This window comes from Pelodiscus sinensis, chromosome 4, assembly GCF_049634645.1.
Source record: "Pelodiscus sinensis isolate JC-2024 chromosome 4, ASM4963464v1, whole genome shotgun sequence".
Taxonomy (NCBI): Eukaryota; Metazoa; Chordata; order Testudines; family Trionychidae; genus Pelodiscus; species Pelodiscus sinensis.
The window spans coordinates 32,488,315-32,513,502 of record NC_134714.1 but is presented as its reverse complement, the minus strand read 5'-3'; the positions used below and the strand labels follow the sequence as shown (position 1 = coordinate 32,513,502).

Below are 25,188 nucleotides of genomic sequence, written 5' to 3'. Positions count from 1 at the left end.
CAAGGCCACGGTTGGGATGCTAGCACTGGCCGAAGGGCCAAAGCCACAGGATGTGACTCCTCAACCTGCTACCCTGCTGTCCAGCTCCACCACTGGTTGTTGGCTCTCAGTTTTGAATGTGCCGTGCCCTCCGGGCTGCCTTAGACATATGCTGCAGGCCAGGCACTGCTGGTGAATTGAGCCCTGCAGGAGTTGTGTCTGCATCTGCTTCACTATCTGCAAAAACTGTCTGTGGATATCTGTAGATTAGCAGGGCTCTAGCCACTAGCCTTTCACTTCCTATAGCAGGAAATTCCCTCCCTACAACATATTTGATCTCCATGAGCCTCATCAGCCTCCTCACTCCCTAGAAAAACAAGCCTACCAATGGGGTTGGGGGAGGTGAGATTTGCATGGATCTCAGCAAGAAACCCCTGGTGAATTTTCAGTCCCACCCAAGTGAAAAAAATGTTCAAAACAATCACCCTAAAGATATCAGAGCTCTTCCAAAGTATTTTTTGTTTAACACAGTTATACACGGAGTTCTTGACAGATTAAGATAAACGTAAATAAATCATCGTCCCCCGCACCACACACATCATCATCTTATACATCACAATGACCTGTCTCTCTGGGTCTTCACAATCTTCTTCACTCTGTTTTTTAGTTTTGTCAGGTCGCCAAGGCATCCAATGCCTTGTTTCACGGGAACATTCAACGTCAAGCCAAATTTGCCATTTGGGTAGAGTTTTATCCTTTATTTCTGGATCTTCATCTACATCTTCCTCATCTTCATCTACAAAATAAAGAAACAGATCCCACATACCAAAATTTTGAGTCACTCATCCAAAAACTGAATATGGAAAATACATTAAAATATAAACACAGTGGAATGGGCACAAGATTAAGAACTGACTTGGGGACGCTACTGGACCAACCCAGCAGCACCCCAGCTGCTCTGCCCCAGGCGTCCTGATTCAGCCACTGCTGAAACTGACCAGCAGCGGCTGAATCAGGACGCCTGGGGCAGAGCAGTTGGGGTGCTGCCGGGTTGGTCCAGTAGTGCCGAGGAACGGCACTGCGGGACCAACCGGCAGCGCCCCAGCTGCTCTACCACAGGCGTCCGCGAGAAAAGCCTGGTCTGCTGGGGGAGGAGGGGGCGCACTAGCCCGTGTCCTCTGCGGCTTTGCTCCGCGTCTCCCTGGTCTGCTGGGGGGGGGGGGGGGGGGGAGGCCAGCAGCTTTTCTCATCCCGGAGGATCTGCGTAACTCGGGGACTGCATGTACACATATCCCATTGCAAAATGCTCCATTCTTTCAGCCCCACCTGGAGAGGGAGACAAGGCTCTACTATTCTGCTCTGTCAGAGACATTTGACTTTGGAGGCTGCCTCTGCCCAGAAGTAGGATCATACACAATGTCACCTCACGAGGCAGAGGAAAGCCAATAGAACTGTAAAGTTTAACCAGTAAGCAGCACTAGGAATGTAATGCTGCGACCATTCTGCTCCAGAAGAAAATTTCATTCACATATATTCAAAAGGACTCATAAAAGATAGTATCTTTTATCCCATGCTGAAGTGGGTGTCAACTGAATCCATACTCCCCTTGAACAATGGGCTGGAAAAGTGGGGTTGAGACAGTTTTCAAGGAAAGATAATAGAACCATAGACTCATAGAACACTAGAACTGGAAGAGACCTCAAGAGGTCATGGAGTCCAGTCACCTGCTCTCACAGCAGGACCTAGTATTGTCTAGACCATCCCTGATAGATGTCTAACCTCTTAAATATCTCAAGAAATGAAGATTTCACAACCTCCCTAGGCAATTTATTCCAGTGTTTAACCACCCTGACAGTTAGGAAGTTTTTCCTAATGTCCAGCCTAATCCTCCCTTGCTGCAGTTTAAGCCCATTGATTCTTGTTCTATCCTCAGAGGCCAAAGAGAACAATTTTTCTTCCTGCTCCTTGCAACACCCTTTTAGATACCTGAAAATTGCTATCATGTCCCCTCTCGGTCTTTTCCTTTCCAAACTAAACAAGCCCAATTCTTTCAGTCTTCCTTCATAGGTCATGTTCTCTAGACCTTTAATCATTCTTGTTACTCTTCTCTGGACCTTCTCCAGTTTCTCCACATCTTTCTTGAATTGTGGTGCCCAGAACTTGACACAATACTCCAACTGGGCCTGATCAGCACAGAGTAGAGCAGAAGATGATGCAGTCATGGAACCCATTATTCCACAAGTAACATAACAAATGCACCTCCCTATAGAACACACAAGATGGGTAATTTGGGATTTATGGTCACCACAGCACTTAGCTGAATGGTGGTGGCAATATTATGATTTAGCCAGAGGTCACGGAAGTTATCGATTCTGTGACTTTACCAGATCTCTGTAACTTTGCTTCGGCTAGCAACAGTGGAGATGGAAGTAGGGCTGTGCACCTCCAACTGGCAACTTTGGCCACAGCCATGCACCTCTAACCCACAGCCAGGGCTGTGCTTTCCCTTGCACCTGGAGCAGGAGCTGAAACTGTGTCCCCACCAATGCAGCTGTGAGCAGGGCTTTGTGCCCTGCTGCTACCATCAGTATGGGAGCTGCAGTTCTGCACCCTTTACCTGCATTTTTGACCAGAGCTAGGACAGCTGCTGTGTGCCTCTGTCTCAGGACTTCAGCCAGGGCTCCAGCTGTCATTCCTTTCTGTCCCCTTCCACAATCCTTCCTCCACATCATTTGTAGTAAAAAAATCTCACACAGGTCACTGCTCCCATTAATTTTTGTTGATTGCCTGGGACTTGTCCATGATTTTTACTAAAAATAACTGACAAAATCTTTATCTGACACACAGTTCAAGACTGAAGAGCAAGCTGCTGGAATTCATATGTGCACCAAGATAATTTTGAGTGTAGTAACTGGTATGGGTCTCCAATAACTGGTAGATCATGGACAGTGGATTAGGATGCAAGAATTCTATGAAGGCTGGAAATGGAATATGAACTAGGAGTTTCTAGTTTTAGATTATTCTGATATAAAATAAATAAAAACTGTCAAAAACAAATGTATGAAAGGGCACAGGCTTACCAGGTTTATTGATAACAATCCAGCCTCCCTTTTCTTGTTGATGCATCCATGATTTCCAGCCTTTTGCTCCTTTTTCTCCAAACCGAGGCTCTCCACTGTCCCAAAATGGTTCAAAGAACTCCACCTATCGTTGAGAACAAGAAATATACTACATATTTTCAACATTTTAGTCTCATTTTAAAATGACTTAGCAGTCCATTCTGTCAAGATATCACTAATAAAAAAGGAATAACTAAATCAGGACAGGACACACATGAAAGGAACACAGACATCAAGGTAAGTTCAAAAAGTATTGAAGCTATACTTTTAACACAGATAAGCAGGCTGGCTGTTGCACACAACACAGGCAATGAGGCTTCTAAAAATCACATCAATAGTGGAAGCAGGACAGTAGCTACTCATTCACCTCCAGCCATGAGAACACTTGTGAGACCTTTGTGCGGTAACAACAGCTCTAAAAATAAATATTAAATGGACCATTGAGCTATTTCAGTACATTGTTGAATGGGATGCTGAAAACTCATCTGAAATAGTGCTTCTGATCGGAAATAATTCTGAGTCACATCTCAAAGTTCTTACTGTGGTACTAAATCAATAAGTACAGAAATAGTTACGGGCACTAGAACATCATGTAGCTAAACTTATAGCAGAAATATATATAGTAGATTAATATGTTCTACAATATATGACATAGTAAGATGAAGAAACTGAAGTAAGGTATTAAAATGGCCAGTTAGACCTTAATGTACATTAGGAAACATTTTACAAAAAATTCCCGACATTGCTAACACAGTAAAGTTCTACATGTATTAGTAAAGATATAAACTCATGTGTAAATAAGCTGTTGATGTTTTAATAACTATGTTAGCTGGAAATATTAGAGGGCAGTGCTTAAAATAGTAGAAGCAGCCTACCTAAATCAGAGCTCCCCAGGTGCTAACACATTATGAGCTAATTGATATTAGCAAAGTGTGGAAAATTTAAATAAAGGCAAAACTTTAGAATTGAGTCTATCCTTTCCCAGGCTTTCAGTATGCAGTGTTGTATGTAAGTTGTTAGTTTGTTTTGTTTTACAGCTTCATTGGGTATTTTTGTATTTTACACACAGGAATGTGTAACTGGGAAGATTTTATGAATAAAAAAATAAGTTTATGATTTCACAACTCAATAGATGTCTCTTTTCTTAACTACATAGCCCAGAAACCGACGAATGATTTAATTAAGAGTCTCAGTAGGATAACCGTGTTAGTCTGTAACTTTAAAAAAGAAAAGTTACCTGTTGTGTAACTGGTGTTCTTTGAGATGTGTTGCTCATTTCCATTCAACATAGGCATGCGGACTTGCCATATGCATCGGTGCTGGAATTTTTCCCCTAAACAGTACTCATAGGGGCCGTAGTCCCCAGTGCCCCCTGGAGTGGCGCACACACACACACTACACGTTATATAGAGTGCCCCTTAACCCCTCTCTCCTCAGTTCCTTCTTGCTGGAACTCCAACAGAGGAGACAAGATTGGGAAACTGAATGGACATGAGCAACACATCTTGAAGAACACACCAGTTATAGAACAGGTAACTGTCTTTTCTTCTTCAAGTGATTGCTCAGATCCATTCAACATAGGTGACTGTAAGCAGTATCTGCAGAGGTGGGTAAGAGCTATGTAAATGCAGACTACAATACAGCCCTGCATCTCCCCTAGCCTGCTGTGTGATGACATAATGAGAAGTGAACATATATATCGATGACTATGTTGCCACCCTACAGGTATCCTGGATTGGAACATGCACAAGGTAAGCTTGCTAAGATCTAGAGCCCTAGTGGAGTGAGCCCTAATCAACTCCAGTGGCCAGGCTCCCATTAACTCATTGCACATGCAGATGCAGGATGCACCTATGTTGAATGGACATGAGAAATCACTCGAAGAATAATAACGAGTAATCTTGTGGGACCTTAAAACGGTGGTCACCAACAGGTTGACAGGCCCCACTACCTACCTCCAATGAAAATGGAGGTAGTGCCGGCTTCCTGTGGGAGGACAGAAGTCCTGCAGCTTAGCGCCACTTCCGGGGGTTCTGGAAGTGCACTGGCTACTCTGTTGGGCGAGCTGCGGGAGGGGTCGTCGGCCCTGGAGGAGGAGCATGGCTACTTCCCGGCACCGGCGCAGGAGGGGTGAGCCGGCCCTGGGGCAGGCGTGCACGGGGTTTCCCTGCGCCATGGTGGGGGGTGGAGGGAGTGTTTCGGCCCTGGGGCAGGCACGCACGGGGTTTTCCTGCACCGCGGGGGGTGGGGTGGGGGGGTGTAGGCACCAGGGCAGGCATGTATGGGGTTTTCCTACGCGCCGGTGTGTGTGTGCGCACGCGCGCGCTTCCTCCCTGGGGTAGGCACGCGTGGGGTTTCCCTGTGCTGCGGGGGGGGGGAGGACGGAGTCAGGCCTGGAGGAGGCATGTGCCGGCTTCTGGGGGGGAAGGGGGGAAGGAATCCTGGGAGGAGGCAGATGCAGGGGACACTGCCTCCACTGGCACCCTGCCCCCTGGCCCGTTCCCACTCCCCACTTCCCTCTCCCCAGCCACAGAACTCTAGCCCCACTCTCAGAACTCTGTCCCCATTCCCCTGTCCCGAGCCACAGAACACTATCCCCACTGGCACTCTGTCCCCTGTCAAAACACCCACTAGCACCCTTCCCCAGTACTATGTCCCCTGTTTCCACCCACACAGTTGGGGCCACATTAGTGAAGCTTGGGGGGAGGGGTTGGAGGAGGGTTTTTTTGCATCTCACTTGTGTGGCCCCAACTGACTTTTCTTGAGTCAGTGACCCCTGACTCACAACAGGTTCCCTGCCCTTCTCAAAAATAAAGACAATGCAGAAACTTTTGGTTTGACATAGTATTTTATTTAAAAATGAAGCCTGACCAACAAACCCTAAATTGGGTCCAAGCCCCCATCTGGCCGCAGCATCATAACACTCCTGCACTCCCCTTTCTCCCAGACCCTACATCTGAGCCTATCATAAACTGGGACCCCCTGAGCTCCGCACATACCCCAACCCAAATTCCTGAACCCTCACATCCAGAAGTCTGTGGCTTGCTTAGTACCCTAACCCTACATCTGACCCCAACACTGCCCAGCCTGGAGCCTCCTCCCCGAGCCAGCGTCCCCTTATCCACCTTCTCCTGCATCCAGATTTCCTCCCAGAGCTTGCACCTCTCACCCCTTCCCACACCCAAATCCCTCATTCTCACCCCAGAGCCTACACATCCTGTCTTAACCAAGCGAGGTTATGACCAGACTGCAGGAGTTTTTCAGGATTCCAGAGATATCCCAGAAAAACACTTCTGTGTCCAGGGATGCATTTGTTCTTCTGCTTCTTTTAGTGGAAGAGCAAACATGATCTTTCGGTGACCCCTATATTTCTCTTTCCACGAGGAATAAGGCGGCTTCCAAAAGAAGGGCTTTTTTCTGACATTTAGTCAAGTCTAGACAGAAGAACTGGGGAAAAAAAGCAGCAGTATAAGGGCTGGGGACAGCAAGTGATGGAGAGGAAGAGAATAGAGATGGCGGGGCTTCAAGGAAAAGGTGGGGCTTCAAGGAAAGGGCGGGGCAGTAGATCTTGGCTTGTTCTGTCATTTAAAAAGTGATCTTGGGCGTAAAATGGTTGGAGACCACTGCCTTAGAGACTAATAAAAACACATAATAGTATGAGCATTAGTGGGCAAATCCAAATTCATCAGAAGAGCTGGAATGGAAGTAACAGAAACCAAAATATTATATAAGAGGGGAAAAAAAGTACCTGTCAATTATAGGATCGGTGCTAATGAGGCTAATTAAGTGTGCTGGAAATGTCTTGTTCTCAGCTTTTGATGTAAAAATGCAGATGTTAGTCAGTAGGGATGCTAGATAGCAGATATTTGAATAGTCAGGGCTGGAGCTGACAGCCAGTGCACTCCCAGTCCCACTGGCTGGGAAGCCCCACTACCATCCCGCGTCGCTGCTTCTGAAGTTCCTATATAAACAGGTCATGCAATGAGACAGACTGAAAAACCGCTCTAAATAGAAATAGCTACCTGTCCTCTTGTTGGCAGATCTTTTACATTGTCAGGTTTAAAGAAGGTGAAATCAACCAGAGCTTGGAACAAAGACACAGCTTTCTCAGAATGGCCCGTCTGTCTAAGAAAATGGCACTGCTGAAGAAAGATAGCTGGAAAGCAAAGGGGACAAAAATCATAATTCTTCAAAGTAAGAGTTAGTTCTTGAATACTAGATTGCAACATAACTATAAAGCGTTATCTCCTCCTCTACCCAGTGCTGTGGAGACTCATTATGCTGGAACAAAATAACAACCTTCCAAAAAACCCAAAGTGTTACTAGCATATCCAAGATTTATGGATTTAGTTATGCTCAAATATCCTGATCTAAAAATACAATGGAGACACATTTCCTTGTGCTCCCCATATCTATCTTGTATCCACCAGCTGACTCAACTTATACTTAAAATTATAAATTCAAGGCAGGTCCCATTTTGTTATGTGTTAGTACAGTAACAAAGATAACAAGTCCCTCATCCATGTTTGAAATCTGCTGATACTTCTACAGGACAAATAATAAATAAGAATATGTTGCTGGTCTCAGATTTCTTTTCATAACACAGATAAACTGATGTACTATCAAACTAAGAGGCACTCTTCTTTGCAAATTGGTAAATAAAAATAAATGTAAAAGTAGCCTAGAAAAGTAGATTAAGAAAAGATTAGTCTTGTGGCTAAGACCTGGACTACATTACAGACTTAGGAAGGCAAACTGTATCTTCACTACATTGATGGGAGCACCATTATAAGTCACTCACTACAATGACTTAACTCTACTTTGGTGAGAGGCGTAATGCTTAGGATGAGTTAGGGCAAGGCAGTGTCTGCAAAGACAGTCTGTCAGCCCCACCACTTGGATGTCACAGTCCAGAGCCTTGATGCCAGGGGTTAACTGACAAGGCTTAAATTATGAACTAGGAGTGAAGAGATTCTAATTTCAGGTTCTTCTGCAGATTTCCTTGAATAATTATCAGCAAGGGACGTAAACATTCTGTGCCTCTGGCCCCAATTTATAAAATGGAGTTAACTCTTACTTCCTCCTCAGTGAGAGTTGAAGCTCACTTCATAAATCTTTGTAAAGTTCTTTAGATGGAAGGTGCTGCAGAAATACAAATATAGCCACCATTAATATTGTAAATAAATGAAAATTTTTAGAAAATCAAAATTAGGGCTTGTTTACAATTACGTTGGTGCCCTGGCACAGCTGCACGCTGTAGTAGTGCAGCTTAGTGAAGATGCTACCTACTTTTGACAGAAAACCCTCTCCTGTCAGCACAGGTATGCCACCTCCCAAAGAGGTGATAGCTATACATAGGTGGGAGAAGCCCTTCTGTCAATTCAGTGCTGCCTATGCTGGGAGTTAGGTCAGTGTAACTTCATCACTCAGCTATACTGACATAAGTTTAACTGAGCAACACAGTTATAATGACATAAGTTTGGAGTATTTTATGTTTTAAACACAAGCCTTTATGTTTTACAATACCTGTTTATTTACAAAATAAACACCCCAACACCGTTACTCTACTTGTGCTACATTGATGACATCATCATCATATGGACCCACGGGAAAGAGACCCTTGAAGAAATTCACAGGGATTTCAACAACTTTCACCCCACCATCAACCTGAATCTGGATCAGTCCACATGAGAAATCCACTTCCTTGACACTATAGTACAATTAAGTGATAGGTTTCCAGTATAGGGTGATGGAAATTTGTCTATCAACTGCTACACTTATCTTCATGTCTCTAGCTTCCATCCTGGACACATTTCTCAATCTATTGTACACAGCCAAGCCCTAAGATCAATTTGCTCCAATCCCACAGACAGAGACAAACACCTACAAGATCTATATAGAGCATTTTTAAAACTGAAATACCCACCCAGAGAAGTGAAAAAACAGAGCGACAGAGTAAGAAGAGTACCCAGACATGAACTACTTCAAGTCAGGCCCAAAAGAGAAAACAACAGAATTCCACTTGTCACCACCTACAGTCTACAACTTAAAAACTCTAACACATTATCAACAATCTACAACATATCCTGGAAAATGACCACTCACTCTCAGAGGCCTTAGGGGAAAGGCCAATTCTAACCTACAGACAACCCCCTAACCTCAAACAAATTCTTTAAAGTAACCATGCAATTAACTTCCATCATAATCATCCAGGAACCGACCCCTGCAATCAGCCCCGGTGCCAACTCTGCCCATACATCTACACCAGCCATTTCATCACTGGACCCAATCACATCAGCCACCAAATCAGAAGCTCATTTAACTGCATATCCACTAATGTGATCTATGCCATCAAATGTCAGCAATACCCCAAAGCAATGTATATTAGCCGAACTGGACAGTCTCTATGGGAAGGAATTAATGGACACAAAATCAGATATCCGAAAAGGCAATACACAAAAACCTGTTGGAGAACGCTTTAATCTGCCATTAATGGATCTCCAAGACACCGTTTTGTTTTAGGACAATTCCACAAGCCAAATACACAGAGAAGGGTTGGAACTTAATTAAACCTGCAAATGTAGTTCTTATACAAATGGTATGAACTGGGATATCTGCTGGCATGCACACTATCTTCCACATCCTAATGACTTAACCAACCAACCTAACAATGGAGGTGCTAATTGTTCTTATTAGCTTCTTGTAACTATTTGAATTATCTACTCAATGTTTCTCTTTTCCTCCCCTCTTTTCCCACCCCTCCCTTCTCCCCCCTCTCCTCTTCCCTTATTTATTCTTGGATCTGGACTTCTAATACTCCTGTCATCTGAAGAAGTGGGTTTTGCCCATGAAAGCTCATGATATCATCTAAGTGTTTTGTTAGTCTTTAAGGTGCTACTAGACTATTTGTTGTTTTTTAAGTTTTTCCTGTTACAGTCTAACTCAGTTACCTCTCTGAAGCTTCATTTACATGAAGTTAAGCAATACATTAGATTAAACACTAGATGGCACAATTCACCTGTATTTAATCCATTCACATACTCCTACTTGTCAAAGGCTGAAGAAAGGAGACTGGCACACATCTCTACTTTCCATTATCTTCATAATAGTATAATGTCATCTGTAAAAAACTTGGTGCATTTATCATGACTGATAATTAGCCAATTTTCCTAATAAGTAAAGAGACACTATCAGATCAAATTTAACCAAAGATATAGATTTGGTTACAAGAAGCACTCTCAAAACCTGAAACTCACAGAAATGTTACCAGTAGTATTTTAATTTTGATGTCAAAACCATTCCCGTAGCATGTTTGCAACTTGACCATAACAACATCATGCTAGTGCATGAGAACCAGAATGTGAAAATTATCAGAAACAAAAGTGAAATTGAGTATATTTTCTTTTCAACCAGAGAAATGTCATCAAGAAAGAAAAAAAAAGTTGGTTTCTTTATTAAAAAAAAAAAAAAAAAAAAAAAAAAAAATCGGTGCATTTATCATGACTGATAATTTGCCAATTTTCCTAATAAATAAAGAGATGCTGCCAGGTCAAATTTAACCCAAGATCTAATTTTAACACAACGTATTTCCAAACTTTTTTCTCCAAAGGAAATGTCAAAACACTGAAAATAGGTTAAAGGTATTTGATCAGAAAAAGAATTTTCAGATTAAGAAATAAGGATTAATAAGGATACATATACCCAGTGAAACTTCCCTCATTATGATGGCTGTTAACATGTGGTTAAAAATGTCAAAAATTGGAGATGTAAGAAGTGGTCAACATCTCTCTGCCAATTCCAGATTTGTTCCCATAATATATTCCTCAGTGTTTTGTGCAGGCCAGTTTAAATGAACAAGCAATAAAGGTGCACTCTAAACTAATTGGTAATATTGCACCTTAAGCCCTTAAATAAAGACAGGGTATCTTTCTAAGAGGTGTACTATAAATAACTCAACCAAATATTAGAGGTTAGATGCAGAAATTACTAGGTAAGAATATGTTACATATGTTATATAGGTCAGACAATATGATCATAAATTAGGGCTGTCGATTAATCGCAGTTAACTCACAACTGATTAAAAATAATTGTGATTTATCACACTGTTGAACAACAGAATACCAATTAAATTTGATTAAATAATCATGGATGTTTCCCTATATTTTCAACTATATTCGTTTCCATTACAACACAGAATACATAGTGTACTCACTTTATATTAATATTTTGATTATCATTTTACAGTGGAAAAATTTGTAAAAAAAATAGTATTTTTCAACTCACATCATATAAGCACAGTAGCATAATTTCTATCATAAAAATATAACTTACAAATGTAGGAGGTTTTTTATTACATAACTGTAGTCAAACCAAAACAATGTAAAACTTTAGAGCCTGTAAGTCCACTCAGTCTTACTTGTTGTTCAGCCAATTGCTAAGACAAACAAGTTTGTTTACATTTATGAGAGATACCAATGCTGCTTCCTACATACAGTACCACCTGAAAGTGAGAACAGATGTTCACACTGCACTTTTGCAGTTGGCATTGCAAGGTATTTACGTGCCAGATATGCTAAATATTCATATGCCCCTTCATGCTTTGGCCACTATTCCAGAGAATGTGTTTCCAAGCTGATGATACCCATTAAAACAATAATACATTAATTAAATTTGTGATTTAACTCCTTGAGAGATAAGTCTATGTCACCTGTTCATTTTTACCTGCATTCTACTATATATTTAATGTTATAGTAGAGTTTTTAAGAACACTTTCACAGCAGATTTGACAAAATGCAAAGGTACCAATGTGTTCTAAGTAACACTTGATCCAAGGTTTAAGAATCTAAAATGCTTTCAAAAAATGTTCTTTTAAGACTTTGAAAGCAGAACACACTGAAGCAGAAACTATAGAACCTGAACTATCAAAAAAGAAAATCAACCTTCTGCTGGTGGCATCTGACTCAGATGATTAAAATGAACATGTGTCAGTCCTCTCTGCTTTGGATCACTATCAAGCAGAACATGTCATCGTCTACTGGAATGGCAGCTGAAATATGAAGGGCATATAAATCTTCAGCACATCTACTTTCACTTCTGGAGGTAGGGAAGTATTACAACCTCCTTTCTACAGATGAGGAAGCTGAAAGAATGAGATCGCTCCAAAGGAAGCCTGGGTCAAAGCTGAGAACTGAACTCCTGCCAACAGTTCTGTGCGTCAGCCACATGACTATCATTTATTATTTTAATCACATATTGTGTGTTGAACTCAAATTCTCAGGATAAAATATGCAGACTTTCCATTATCCTCGTACCTTTTTCCAATAATTAGGAGTATTTCTGAAGTGTCATCTCCAATAAATGATATAATTGCTATTTAATGCATAAACCAAAGAATTTACTTTGTGAAAGTAAACACCACACCTATTTGCTGTTGCCTACAATTTCCTTGCTTTGAAATTTGTACTTTAAACTCTTCAGAGCATCAGGGCTTTAATGGATTTGATATCACCAACCCTCTTGAGGAAGGGAAGCATCTGCTATATCCATACTGGGCTTGAATATTTGCTTTTACTATTACATAAAGAAGCAAACTGCCAGATATTTTCAGTAGGCGCTTTGCAAAAGAAATGTATTCAGCCTGTGTAAAAATCTTAATGGCCATAAAATGAGATATGAAAAGATAATTTTCTTACCTAACATAGCTTCTTCTGTGCCAGGTAGTACAGGATGTGATACCATACTGCCGTCCTCTATAGCTGCCAAAGTGCTCAAACATTTTCCATATAAACTATTGACTTTTGAAACTGAAAAGGTACTGAACTGACTTTGACAAAATAAGAGATATTTCTGCCATAAAACTGGATTATTGGGATGCAAAAAAACCAGTTTCTGCCATTCTTTGATCAAAGTTGATGGTTCCCAGAATTCTGTACAAAGGTTCAGCTTGGCAAGCTTCAGATCAACCTCATTTGGGTTGCTTTCAATAGCTCTCTCTAAAATTGACAGTTTCTTTTCTAGTATTAGCTTGAATGATTTTCTCCTTATTTCCTGCTCTCCCTCCTTGAAGGCATAAAGGCTGGGTCCTCTCATTAGTTCATCCTTAAAAGGAAAGGAAATCAATTCAAAATTATAAATGCAGAAAGATCTTAGCCCTCAAGGCAAGGTTCCCTCTAATTTTCCCATGCATGTGCAGAGTAAATTTTGTTATTTGCGCCAATATGGAGGTGATGTATTACACATCACCTCCATGTCAGCGCACATAACAAAATTCATATGATTGAGGTGAGGCCAAGGGGTTTAGCACATGGGAGAGAGTATAGGGGAGTGAGGGCTCCAGCTGGGGATGAAGGCTCTGAGGTGGAGCTGGGGATGATGGACAAAGAGCTCCCCCTGGGTTTGCAGGCTCTGGAGTGGGGCCATAGGAGAGATTTCAGGTGCATGCTACCCTGGGGCTATGGTGGGGAAAAGGACTCTCCCCAGCTGACTCTCCATGCAGCAGCACCTGTGCTGGGGGGAAAGACAGGCTGGGTTGAGACCAGGTCACCCGTCTCCTGGCTGTAGCGGGCCAGGCCAGGTTTGGGCCGAGGGAGGGGACCCTGTTCCACACCCATGGCAGATGTAGGCCACAGCTGAGTTCAGGTTGTGTGAGAAGTGCTAATGCCCCAGGTGATCTGCCTGTACTATGTTCCCTGAGCACCTATGTGGAGCTTAAAAGATAGCTGTGAGGCTGTGCAGCCACACAGTTTACAGGGAACTTCTGGTCTCAAGCTCTGTAGGCATACTAAGGAGAAGGCTGGCATAAGTGACAATGAATAATTGCATCTCTCTCCATTAGTGCAAGTTTAAAAAAAATAAATAAAAATCACATAACATTTCATGTATTACAACATAAACACATTTTATATATAATTTAAGTCAGAAACAAGATGTTAAGCAGAAAATTATTACTCAGATACAAGTAAAATTAATATATCAAAGTACTGCAACCATAAGTACAAGAATGCGTACCTGAAAAGAAACAAATTCCATCCAAGTGTGGACATCTCTTGGGTTTTCTCTGACCCTCTTATTATAGTCTTCCACTTTTGCCATTAGAAAAGAGTTAACATTTTCACTGGTTTCTTGGGATGCCTGTTGCTTTGAAGTCTCATACTCTGGGGGACCTTTTCCTTGCAACCACAGAGTAGTCAATGGATCATAAATCCCCAGAGGATTCACCCTGGTTGTTGCAGGAGGAGCATCGCTGTCCACTTGTGAAACTAATATAAAGGTGCTTGGGTCAGATGAATAAGTTTGGCTTTTACTGTAAACTGGAATTCCACCTGCACGCAGTAACTGCACACTGTTTTTTGTGAAGTAGCGTTCAGGTCGCTTGTGGGACTGTTTCTTTTCTACCATGGGACCTTCCCAAGTTATACGTTGTTTCTTTAGGTCAATACCAAGGCAGGAGTCACCCTTCCTCTTGTATCTTAAAGGAAAAATACAATAAATTTTTTAAAATAATGTGCCCATTAAAATATACATAAGTATGTATTTATAACTTTAGTATATTAGAAGCTTGCTTTTCAGTATTTCCTAACTGAATTAGATATTTGTACAAAGCTTTAAAAAGGTACAAAGTGCTTATTACTACTTTTTACCTCTTATTCCAGTTCAATTTTTTTCCCCACCAGAACTTCTATTATATGAGAGACAACTGAAGTACAGATAAAACTGCCACTTAACTAATACTTTCTAAGCAAGATTTGTAGTACTCAGTGAAAGATAAACTTTCCTTTTCCTTCTATTAGTTAGAAGGAACGAGGAACGAGGTGTACCGGTAGCTCGGAATAGGAAGCCTAATCCGAACTACCTAGTTCGTGCCGCGTGTAGCTGCGGGCACGGAGTCCGAACTAGCAGACATTTAAAAATGGCAGTGCCTGGCAATATGCAAATGAAGCCCGGGAAATTCAAATCCCGGGCTTCATTTGCAACTCCGGTTGCCTACATTAACCACCGTAGTTCGAACCAGGGTGGTAGTGTAGACATACCCTAGGTCTCTTCCATTTTTTTTATAATTTATTAAACAATTTCACAAGCAGGGATAAACCAAATTCCATCCAAGGAATTTGGATGGACAAGATCACAGAAATCAGAGGTACATGAAAACATGACAAATACCTACAGAAAGGTAATACAAGGTATACAAGATATGTGCCAGGAAAAGGGTGTACACATGTGGAGTTTTAAATACTTTTGACAGCAGAGTTGTATAACAAATTATGCACATGTTTCTATAGTTTAGCATACAAAGTACCAAACGTTAGATTTTTAACATTACGAAGGAGTGTTTCTAAGGTATCATACACTTGATTAAGATTCAAGCACTGATTTTTATTTTTGACTCTTCCACTCACTTGCTGCGTGACTTTTCCTGTACCTCAGTTTCTACATAAAAAGACTTGCCTCAGAATATTGAGACACCAGACTATTTTAAATGATGTTAAATGCAATAAAGATTGTATTTGTTTTTATTTTAAAAACTTAGGTCATGCATTCTTCCAATTTAGTAACATCAGGGCATTCCAAGGATCCTTACATAACAGCATTAGCTTTTAAAACATTACAAAAACCTTGTCACTATAGTGACTTAATGTCTTACAGTGATCTGCAATGCCAAGAATGAGTCCTATAATAAAAATTATGGAGGGGCTATAACTCTACTCCCTGAGATGGCAGGAAACAGGAATGTGTTGTAAGATGACTTCCTGATCTCAAGGAGTTGTATGTAGCTATCATAAAGCCAATTAAAAAAAAAAGAAAAAGATATTGGAAAAAAGTATTATACTGCCTAAACTTCAGTGGTCCCCAACCTTTCGTGGCTGCCGGGCGCCCAAGGGCAGGGCCGCTCACGCGCCGCGCTTCCGGGGGTGGGGCAATGCATGCACCATGCTTCTGGGGGTGGGGGCCGCCCACAGGCCCTGAGCCCAGGGCTGGCACCGCGCATGTGCCACGCGCCCAGGGCAGAGGCCGCCCATGCACCATGCGCCCGGGGCCAACACCACGCATGTGCTGCGTGCCGTGGGCGGGGCCAGCACAAATGTTTCCGCAGGTACACATAAATGCCCCGGCAGGCGCAATGGCGTCCGTGGTCACCACGTTGGGGACCACTGGCCTAAAGAATGTCAGAAAGTAAGGCTATGTCTATACTGCCACTTTACTGCATTAAAACTCTCTCACTCAGGCCCGAGTGCAGTAAGTTTCTGTGCTGTAATGTATCAGTGTAGATAGTGCTACAGCACTGGGAGCCATGCACTCCCAGTGTTGTTGGCTACTCCCCTCATTAGGGTGAGTTTTTTACAGCACTGGGAGAGCTCTCGCACAGCACTGGTGCTACAGCTCAGAGCAACGCTTTAACATTCCGGGAGCAGCCCTTGTCTTGCTGTGGACAGAGGCTGATCCCTGGCAGTAGCCCATGGACGCGGGGGTATGACCTCTGATACAGAGGCAGCTGCCTCAGATAGAGAAGCAGCAGCGCAGGGTGGCAGGCAGCCAGTCCACAATGGAAACTGTTTTTTTTAAATAGCCCCCTCGCAGACTGACTCCCGCCTGGCACTCCACGCTGCTGCCCCGATACAGAAGAAGCAATGTGGAGTGGCAGGGGGCTTCCTGTGAGTGGGGCCAGAGCACACTGGCTGCCAGCCCTGCCCCTGGGGACTACAGAATAGTCAACTATTCTATTACCCATTATCTAATGTCCCTAATACCTATGACCCTTACTATCCTCCAGTCACTGTCCCATAATGCCAGATACTGATCAGTCTGGTAACAATTGTTAACTCAACTGCCCAGGAATCATTTAGAGTAGAAGCACTTGTGCCAGTCTGTAACCTCTGTTCACCCCTTTCAAAAGAGGATAAATTTTGTACAAAGTACGCCTTGTGAGGTATCATTTGAAAACTCGTAATTCGTTATTCATTATTGTTCTGGTAAAATGTGTGTAGTGACACTGCATGTAAAATAAGATACTATTGTACAATGTTATGAAGACATTCCAAACCTGGAGAACATTCACAAACCATTTATCCAGAGACAAAAGGCTAGCCAACACCTCAGCCAGGTGTTAACGAGATCAAATAGGCCACTGACTAGTTAAATGACCATTCTTTAGGAGGAAAAAGGGTATGGGTGAAAAATCTACATCTTGAGAAAGAAACACTTTGGGGTTCAAGTCCACAGACTTTGTCTCCTGAATCTTAGATGGAGATGACTTACAAAGAGGAAAAGGAACTCTAAGAAAGGAGGAGAGATATCCCAAGTGAACTTGGCACACAGACTCAGGAATGTGGCCTTGTGCATCCAAAAAGTCTGCAGCCACTACTCAGCACCCTGAGCCTACATGATGCATTCCTCAGTCTATAGTAAGTGCTCCATTTCTCAGGCACAAAAGTGGTGTGCTATTGTATGCAGCTGCTCTATGATCACCACAAATAATTTAGAACAGATACTTTCAATCTGTTCTCCAGAAAATCATCATGCTCCTCGTAGCCCTTCCTGTAGCTCCGCAAATACTAGAGGATCACGAGTCCTATAGTTGCAACACTCACGACAAGCATGCAGAACTGAGCAAGGCTCCATACTTCTGTCACAGATAGAGCTGAACAGTCTCATGCTAGTTCACAAAGCTTTCAAAATAGCAGTGAAAATTATAGGATGGAAACCATTATAGGGTAGAGAAAATGACATGATAGGAACTTAAATCAGCAGTCCCAATCACTGTGCACTACTCATTTCTATCCCATCAAGCATTGACAACACCTCCCAAAAAAGTGCACTGGGCAATGGCAAATTGCACACTGGGATACGTACTCGTGGTGTACTGTATTCTACACTGAAACAATCACTCCTGGTACGTAAGGGCACTAATGCATGGAATCAATTATGCACGTGCATAAAAAATATAATAAATGTAGTGCCTTTATGATGATGTGACTTGCATTGGCAAAAGCTTGTAGTGCACATGGCCTAAGTATTATCCCCATTTTACAGATCAGGACAGAGATGTTAAGACTTAACCAAAATCATAACAGGTCAGAGAGAAGCTAGAAGAGAACCCACGATTCCTGCCTTCCAGTCTCCATGCACTGTTAGATTACACTGCCAACCTTTAATGGCAGTTCTACATGTGCACTGAGGTGTGATTGTACATTATAATATTAAGACTATCATGAGCAAACATGACATCACTTACTCTGATTATTCCAGGACAACTTTTGTGATGCAAAAACCCATTTCCACATACCCTAAAGCTGAGTTTCAATACAGAACAATATAGTATCCTGTCTTCCAACAGTAGCCAAAGCTAGGTGCTTCGAAGGGAATGAACAGAACAGGTAATCAAATAATCCATCACCTGTTGCCCATTACCTGCTTCTGGCAAACAGAGGCTAAGGACATTTTAGAGTAGTTTTACATATTATATTATAAATAAATATTTTTAGTGTCAAACTTTTAATATCTCACCACTAACATGTCTTGATACATTTTAATTATCAAAACAAAACAGCACATTGTACCTTGCTATGTCGCCACGATATAGTGACTTGTATTCCCAGTTTGCAGGGTCTGGTTTCTTGTCTGTTCTGAAGGTTTCTTCTGTCAAAGCCTGAATATCCTCAAGCCAAACAAAGCGATTGGTGGCAACATTTGATGTTATATCTTCTAGACTGAAGAAAAGGGGAAGCAGCATTTTCTGTACAGCTGAGTTAAACATTAAAACATTTACAAAACTATGAAACTTAAAATTTCTAGATCCCATAATAAATTATATACATTCAAAAGGACATGTACCATTTAACAAAAAAAAAGGCACACACTGGTGAAAGAGATGTGAAAGTGTAAGAAGGAATTAAGCATTGCAGCCACCAGTAAAGTAAACTTTCAAGAGAAAAATCATTCGCTGCATTTCCAAAAGGAACTTTCAGGTGCACAGAAAGTACTCAACAGGATTTAATAAATGGGTTTCTGATGAAGTCTAAAGCCTACAAGAAAAAAAAATATTGTTTTTAACTATAAATTCCTCTATAAGAAAAAGTAAAGTAAAAAGGGGACAATCTGTTAATATTTTGTTCTGATTTGCTGTAACAATATCAATGCAATTCAGTAAAATATAAAGGTTTTATGAATTAGTTTTACAAGTTCCTTTTCTGAAAACTACCAGATACGGTGAATTCTGATTTCACATCTGTTTTACAAATATGAATCTTAAAAAAGAAGCCTTAGAGTCCTGAAAAGGTTTTCAACATCATGACAACTCAAAAGGGTTTCTCAGTTTACATTTCAGATAAGAATGCTAACAGGAATAATTCTACACATAGGTCCCAAGTTACCATGAGTGAGAGTTTTAAACATGAACTTTAACACGGACTTTATAATTAGAGTGTTTTAAATTTTCTCAGAAGGAAACTACATGATCAACTTATGTGAACAATACAGATACTCTACAACAGTGGTTCTCAAAGTGTGATCTGCAACCATCTTGCTGGTGGGTCATGGGCTCAGAGCTCCCCCTCCCTGCTCTAAGGTGCCACAGGACTCCTTGTAATTTCTGTAGACAGACTCACACACCTGCCACTCTCAAACTTTTCGTAAAATGTTTGTTAAGACTAAAATCTTTGGAAACATATTTTTAACAAACATATGGTAAAATTTCATAAACATATCTGTTATTATGGAGATCACACACAACAAATTACTATTCCCTTTTACTAAAAGCAATGAACTTTGTCATGAGCACACTAAACCACTCTGCCTTTATTTCAGTGTGTTAAATATGTAGTAATCTGAAATGATTACTTTATGAAGACTTGCAAGTAAATTTAAAATATAAAATCAACTTAGAAATACTGATTAAAAAAATGTAAAACAGTAAAAACTGCATTATGTATTTCAGAATATTTAATGCTGTATTCAGTGGGACACCTGACTTGCCCTTATCACAAAGTTTTTGCAAATAAACCTCTGACAAACCTCAGGGTATACCAAAACACCTGTGACTGACATTTTTTAATTCCCAAATTTGATGCTTTTAATTAGATGCTGTGAAAAACATGTTCCATTTCTTTAGGAAGAAATTTTATAAGAGTGTTTTTTTTCCAAATACAGTAAACTTCCGATAATCCGGCACCTTTAGGACCTAGGGGGTGCCGGATTATCAAATATCAGAAGGGGGGGGATATGAGGGGTCTGGAGTGGGGTGGGAGGGGATGCCACCCCAGACCCCTCATAGCCCCCCCTTACGATAGTCCGGATCTGCCCCAGACATCCCTGATTCAGCCGCTGCTGGTCAGTTTCAGCAGCAGCTGAATCAGGGACGCCTGCAATAGAGCAGCTGGGGTGCTGCCGGGTTGGTCCCACAGCGCTGAGGAGCAGCGCTACGGCACCAACCCAGCAGCGCCCCAGCTGCTCTTGGGGACACCTGGGACAGAGCAGCTGGGGTACTGCCCGGTTGGTCCTGTAGTGCTGCCCCTCGGCGCTGCGGGACCAACCCGGCAGGACCCCAGCTGCTCTGCCCCAGGGGTCCCCGATTCAGCCGCTGCTGAAACAGATCAGCGTCTGATTCCAGAAAGCCCGGGGCAGAGCAGCTCTGCCCCGGGCTTCCTGGAATCAGCCGCTGTTCTGTTTCAACAGCAGCTGAATCGGGGACCTCTGGGGCAGAGCAGCTGGGGTGCTGCTGGGTTAGTCCCGCAGCGCCGAGGGGCGGCGCTACGGGACCAACCCAGCAGCACCCCAGCTGCTCTGCTCCCGGCTTCCCCGATTCAGCTGCTGGTCAGTTTCAGCAGCAGCTGAATGGGGGAAGCCTGTTCGGCTGCCCCAGCACTTCCGGGTTCCTGATGGTGCCGGACCATCAGGAGTCCTGGAGCATTGGATTCCGGACTAATGGAGTTTTACTGTATGTGCTATATTTGGATTCAGGGATTTGGCTGGAAGGGGTGAGCAGGAAGTAGAGAAGAGGGAGACAGCGAGGGGGAGCAGAGTGGGAGGATGGCTTGGGCAAAGCTGGGGTGGAGTATGGGCAGAGCCACAGAACTGGGAAGATTGCCTCCCCAAGCAGCAGCTTTACCTACTATCTATGACATCAATCTTTTTATTTGGGCACCTGAATTACATTTAGGTGATCAAAGACCAATGAGTGTGGTCAGTGCAAAATGAAAGGCCCACTTTTTGACTATGGCAATGTGCCAGGCAAGTCTTTTTCCTATTCAAACCACAAGCTCACTTTAAAAAAGTTTTTCTTGCCACATACATTAGTCATTATGTCAGTGTCTCTGAAACAAGTGATACAGTAAAGAAAGCACTCAACCTTTCCAAATTACTGTATCCCTTTGAGGAGTCTGATCTATCTTGCATATCAAGTTTCAACTCACTTAAAAACTATTTGCCTACAAAATTAGACATAAAAATGTCACAGCACACTATTACTTTCTCATATAATTCTAAATTAATCAATTGAAATATAAATATTGTACTTACATTTCAGTGCACAGAATATAGAGCAATATAAACAAATCATTGTCTGTATGAAATTTTAGTTTCTACTAACTAGAAAATCATGGAGCAGGTCCTCATGGAATACATTTTGAAACACTCGGAGAAGAGGAAGGCGATCAGAAACAGTCAACATGGATTCGCCAAGGGTAAGTCATGCCTCACCAATCTAATTGCCTTATATGATGAGCTAATTGGCTCTGTGGATATGGGGAATATGATGCCCCAGGAGTCAGGCCTGGGGCTGTTTTTGTTCAACATTCATGATCTGGATGATAGGACGGATTGCACTCTCAGCAAACGCATGGATGACACTAAACTGGGGTGAAAACTAGACATGCTGAATGGTAAGACTAGGGTCCAGAGTGATTTAGATAAATTGGAGGATTAAGCTAAAAGACATCTGATGAGGTTCAACAAGGAGAAGTACAGAGTCCTTCACTTAGGACAAATGCATCCCATGCACTGTTACAGGCTGGGGACTGACTGGATAAGCGGCAGCTCTTCAGAAAAAAAACCTGGGGATTATAGTAGATAAGAAACTGGATAGGAATCAACAATGTGCCGCTGTTGCCATAAAAGCTAATGGACTGCATTAGTATCGGCCTGCATTAGTAGGAGCATTGCCAGCAGATAAGAAGGAAGTAATTATTTCCCTCTATTCAGCACTGGGAAGGCCCAGTGTTCCCTTTGAGCTGCATGGCAGCACAGCTTCACAGGTCATTCTGCTTTGAGTGGGGGGTTAGACTAGATGACTTCCTGAGATCTCTTACAACTGTAATATTCTATGATTCTATGACTTTGCTAGTGATTTTAGTGTATCCTGGTGTAAAACTAGACAAACATCTAGATGTGCTGATGTTCTCCCTGGAAGACTTCTGTGTACCCCCAGATACACGTGTACCCCTGGTTGAGCACCAGTGATCTAATGGAAGATCAATTTTCATTTAAAACTTGATTAGCATATAACAAAAACACTAATAAATGGCTAACAGTCATAAATAAAACTAAAAATATTAAATTAATATAAACATCAATATATATCTTTTAATGACTGCCCACTTCTGAGAGGGGAAATTATGAATCCACAGTATAATGGAACACTCCCCCTTAGGAAAAACACATTTTTGCTTCATTAGTCAACAACTTCAATTTTCTTCAGTGTCTAAGCATGTACAATTCCTCACAAAGCACAATAAGTTACTCAAGGATTAACAAAGAAACAAAGATTTAAAATAATTCACAGGGAACAAAGATTTTAAAAGTACCATATTTTCACTGCTCTACTATTCTGTTCAGCTCTGGAGAAAAATACTTCATAAAACATTCCTCATCATTTTTCAGATGCAACAATAAAAATATGTATGTGTTCTTTGTTCTCTTCTAAAACAGTTAAAATGGAAATTTAATCTAATCTAAACAAGAGAACAAGAGTCAGAATTGATCCACTGGTGAAAGTACTCTCAACTAACCAGTTCAAACAACACATACTAGAATGGGATTACATTTATATCTAAGCATGTTAGTAAAATGTACATACTTTAATGCTGCTACTTCTCTTTCAGGGTTTGTGTTACTTCCTCGAGGTTTACCCTTCACACACTCAGTATCCAAGTCTGACTCACTGTTACTTGATTCATCTCTAGTTTTCTTTTTTCTTTTCTTGTGGTGGTGATGCTTTTTCTTTTTCCATTTACTTTTCTTAATTGATTTTTTTAGACCTTCATCGGTATCACTTCCTCCTGAAAGCTCTGCTCTTGAAGGACTCCTGCTAAGAAATAATTACTTACATAGTTAAATCAATTTTAAAGAAATCTCACCGGTGAGAAAGTTCATAAGATTTTTCCTCATTCCCCCATGTTACAGGGAATGACGATTTTCCATCGCTGACAATTTTTAAAACTAGATTAGATATTTTCCTAAAAGATACGCCATAGGAATTATTTTGGTTCAGCTTTGGCCTGTTTTATACAGGAAGTCAAATTAGATCATCATAATGGTCCCTTCTGTTTTTGTACTCTTCTTCATACACGGTTTTTTGGGGTTGTTTTTTTTTTGATGGGGTGCAAAAAAATTTCTCAAACTCCACTTTTTAAAAATTATCTAAAAATTACTTTTCAGAAAAACAAACATGTTTTTTAAAAAAAATCTATGAAGGCCTACTGCCAATTATTGGGGGAAAGTCCTAGAAATATACCAAAAAATAAGTAATCAAATTAATAAAATAATTCCTCTGTATATTTTCACTGATGATTTAATAAACATTACATTCTATTTAAAATATGCTATTTACATAACCTTATCTGCAAGGTTATTTTAAGAATTTGTTTTGCTTTATCACATTATAAGTCGATAAAGACAGAAAAAAATGACAAATACACAAAGTTTTGGCAATTTTAGCTGCAAACATTATATTTTAATACCCAATTCACACATAAGTTGGTGAACAAAGATAGGTTCAGCATCGATTTCTGTAATGAACACATTTTGTCATTACAAAGAGCAGCCAACACACCAGAGAACCTTGCCCCAAATTAAACACTGCTAAAGTTCAGAACTTTGCTGCTTCAAAGACATTAAGGTCAGAAGGGACCATCATGATCATTTAGGGGTCCCCAACATGGTGCCCACGGGCGCCATGGCACCCGCCGGGGCATTTATGTGTGCCCGTGCCAACTATCAGAGGGAGCGCATGCCACCGCGCAACAGCTGAGAGGGGAGACACTGGTTCGCAAGACATCCGAGGGAGCGAATACGCTGCGCATGAGCTCCCTCGGAAGTCTTGCGAACCGGGCATTTCCCCTCTCTGCTGCTGCGCGGTGGCATGCACTCCCTCCGTTCAACAGCTGAGAGGGGAGACGCCAGGTTTTCAATACATCCAAGGGAACGCATGCGCAGCGTGTTCAAACGCCCGCACAACAGCTGAGAGGGGAGATGCCTAGCATGCCGTGATGTCACAGCCCGGGACTTTAAATTTTAAAACCACACTGCCCAGCTCCAGGCCTGGTACGTGGTCTGGGGTCACAGAAGTATCTGGGGCCGGGCCCAATCACAGACTCAAACTGGAAGTCAGAAGGTAGGGGCACAGGAAAAATAGGGGGAAGGGGTGGGAGAGGAAGGGGCTTGTGCTGAGGGGAGGGGGGCAGGTAAGGAGAAGAAAGAGGAAGGCACCAAGGGACAGCGTGGAGGAGAGACAAATGCCAGGGGGCCAAGTGGAGACTGAGGAAAAGGGCAGGAGGGGAGGCGTCAGTGAGAGGGGGAACAGGGTGATGCTGGGAGAGGAGACGGTTAGGGCATTGGGGGCTAGAGGGGTGAGAGGGAGGTGTTGGGAGAAGGCTTGAAAGAAGGGGTGGGCATGAGGAAGGCCGGGATGGAGCAAGACATCTGTGAGGGCACAGGGGCATGAGGGTGGTGAAGGGGTGGGCATCAGGAAAAAAGAGGGCAAAGGAGGCAGGGGCAGTGAGGGAAGGGAGAGGCACCAGGAGCATGCAGGGGTAAGGGAAGGTGCAGGTGCCAGGAAATTCTGGGGGTGAAGCAGAAGGGCAGACACCTGCAGGGGAGGGAC

At 42.1% G+C, this 25,188-nt stretch overlaps 1 protein-coding gene across 3 annotated transcripts in view; it reads right to left on the bottom strand.

Annotated features, from left to right (window-relative positions):
• The window catches only part of NRDE2 (NRDE-2, necessary for RNA interference, domain containing), a 59,761-nt gene that overhangs the window by 20,044 nt on the left and 14,529 nt on the right, over positions 1-25,188 (bottom strand). For 2 of the 3 annotated variants that reach the window (XR_332023.4, XM_006122346.4), the window contains exons 3-9: positions 23,164-23,394; positions 18,653-18,802; positions 14,106-14,565; positions 12,791-13,196; positions 7,121-7,254; positions 3,060-3,183; positions 603-775 (exon numbers count right to left, since the gene is read on the bottom strand). Coding sequence is in view for 2 of the 3 variants with exons in the window: in XM_006122346.4 (XP_006122408.2) it covers positions 603-775; positions 3,060-3,183; positions 7,121-7,254; positions 12,791-13,196; positions 14,106-14,565; positions 18,653-18,802; positions 23,164-23,394 (1,678 nt within the window). In the remaining variant the exon portion in view is untranslated. The remainder of the gene's footprint in view (positions 1-602; positions 776-3,059; positions 3,184-7,120; positions 7,255-12,790; positions 13,197-14,105; positions 14,566-18,652; positions 18,803-23,163; positions 23,395-25,188) is intronic. The other variant, XM_006122347.4, reaches the window with a different exon arrangement.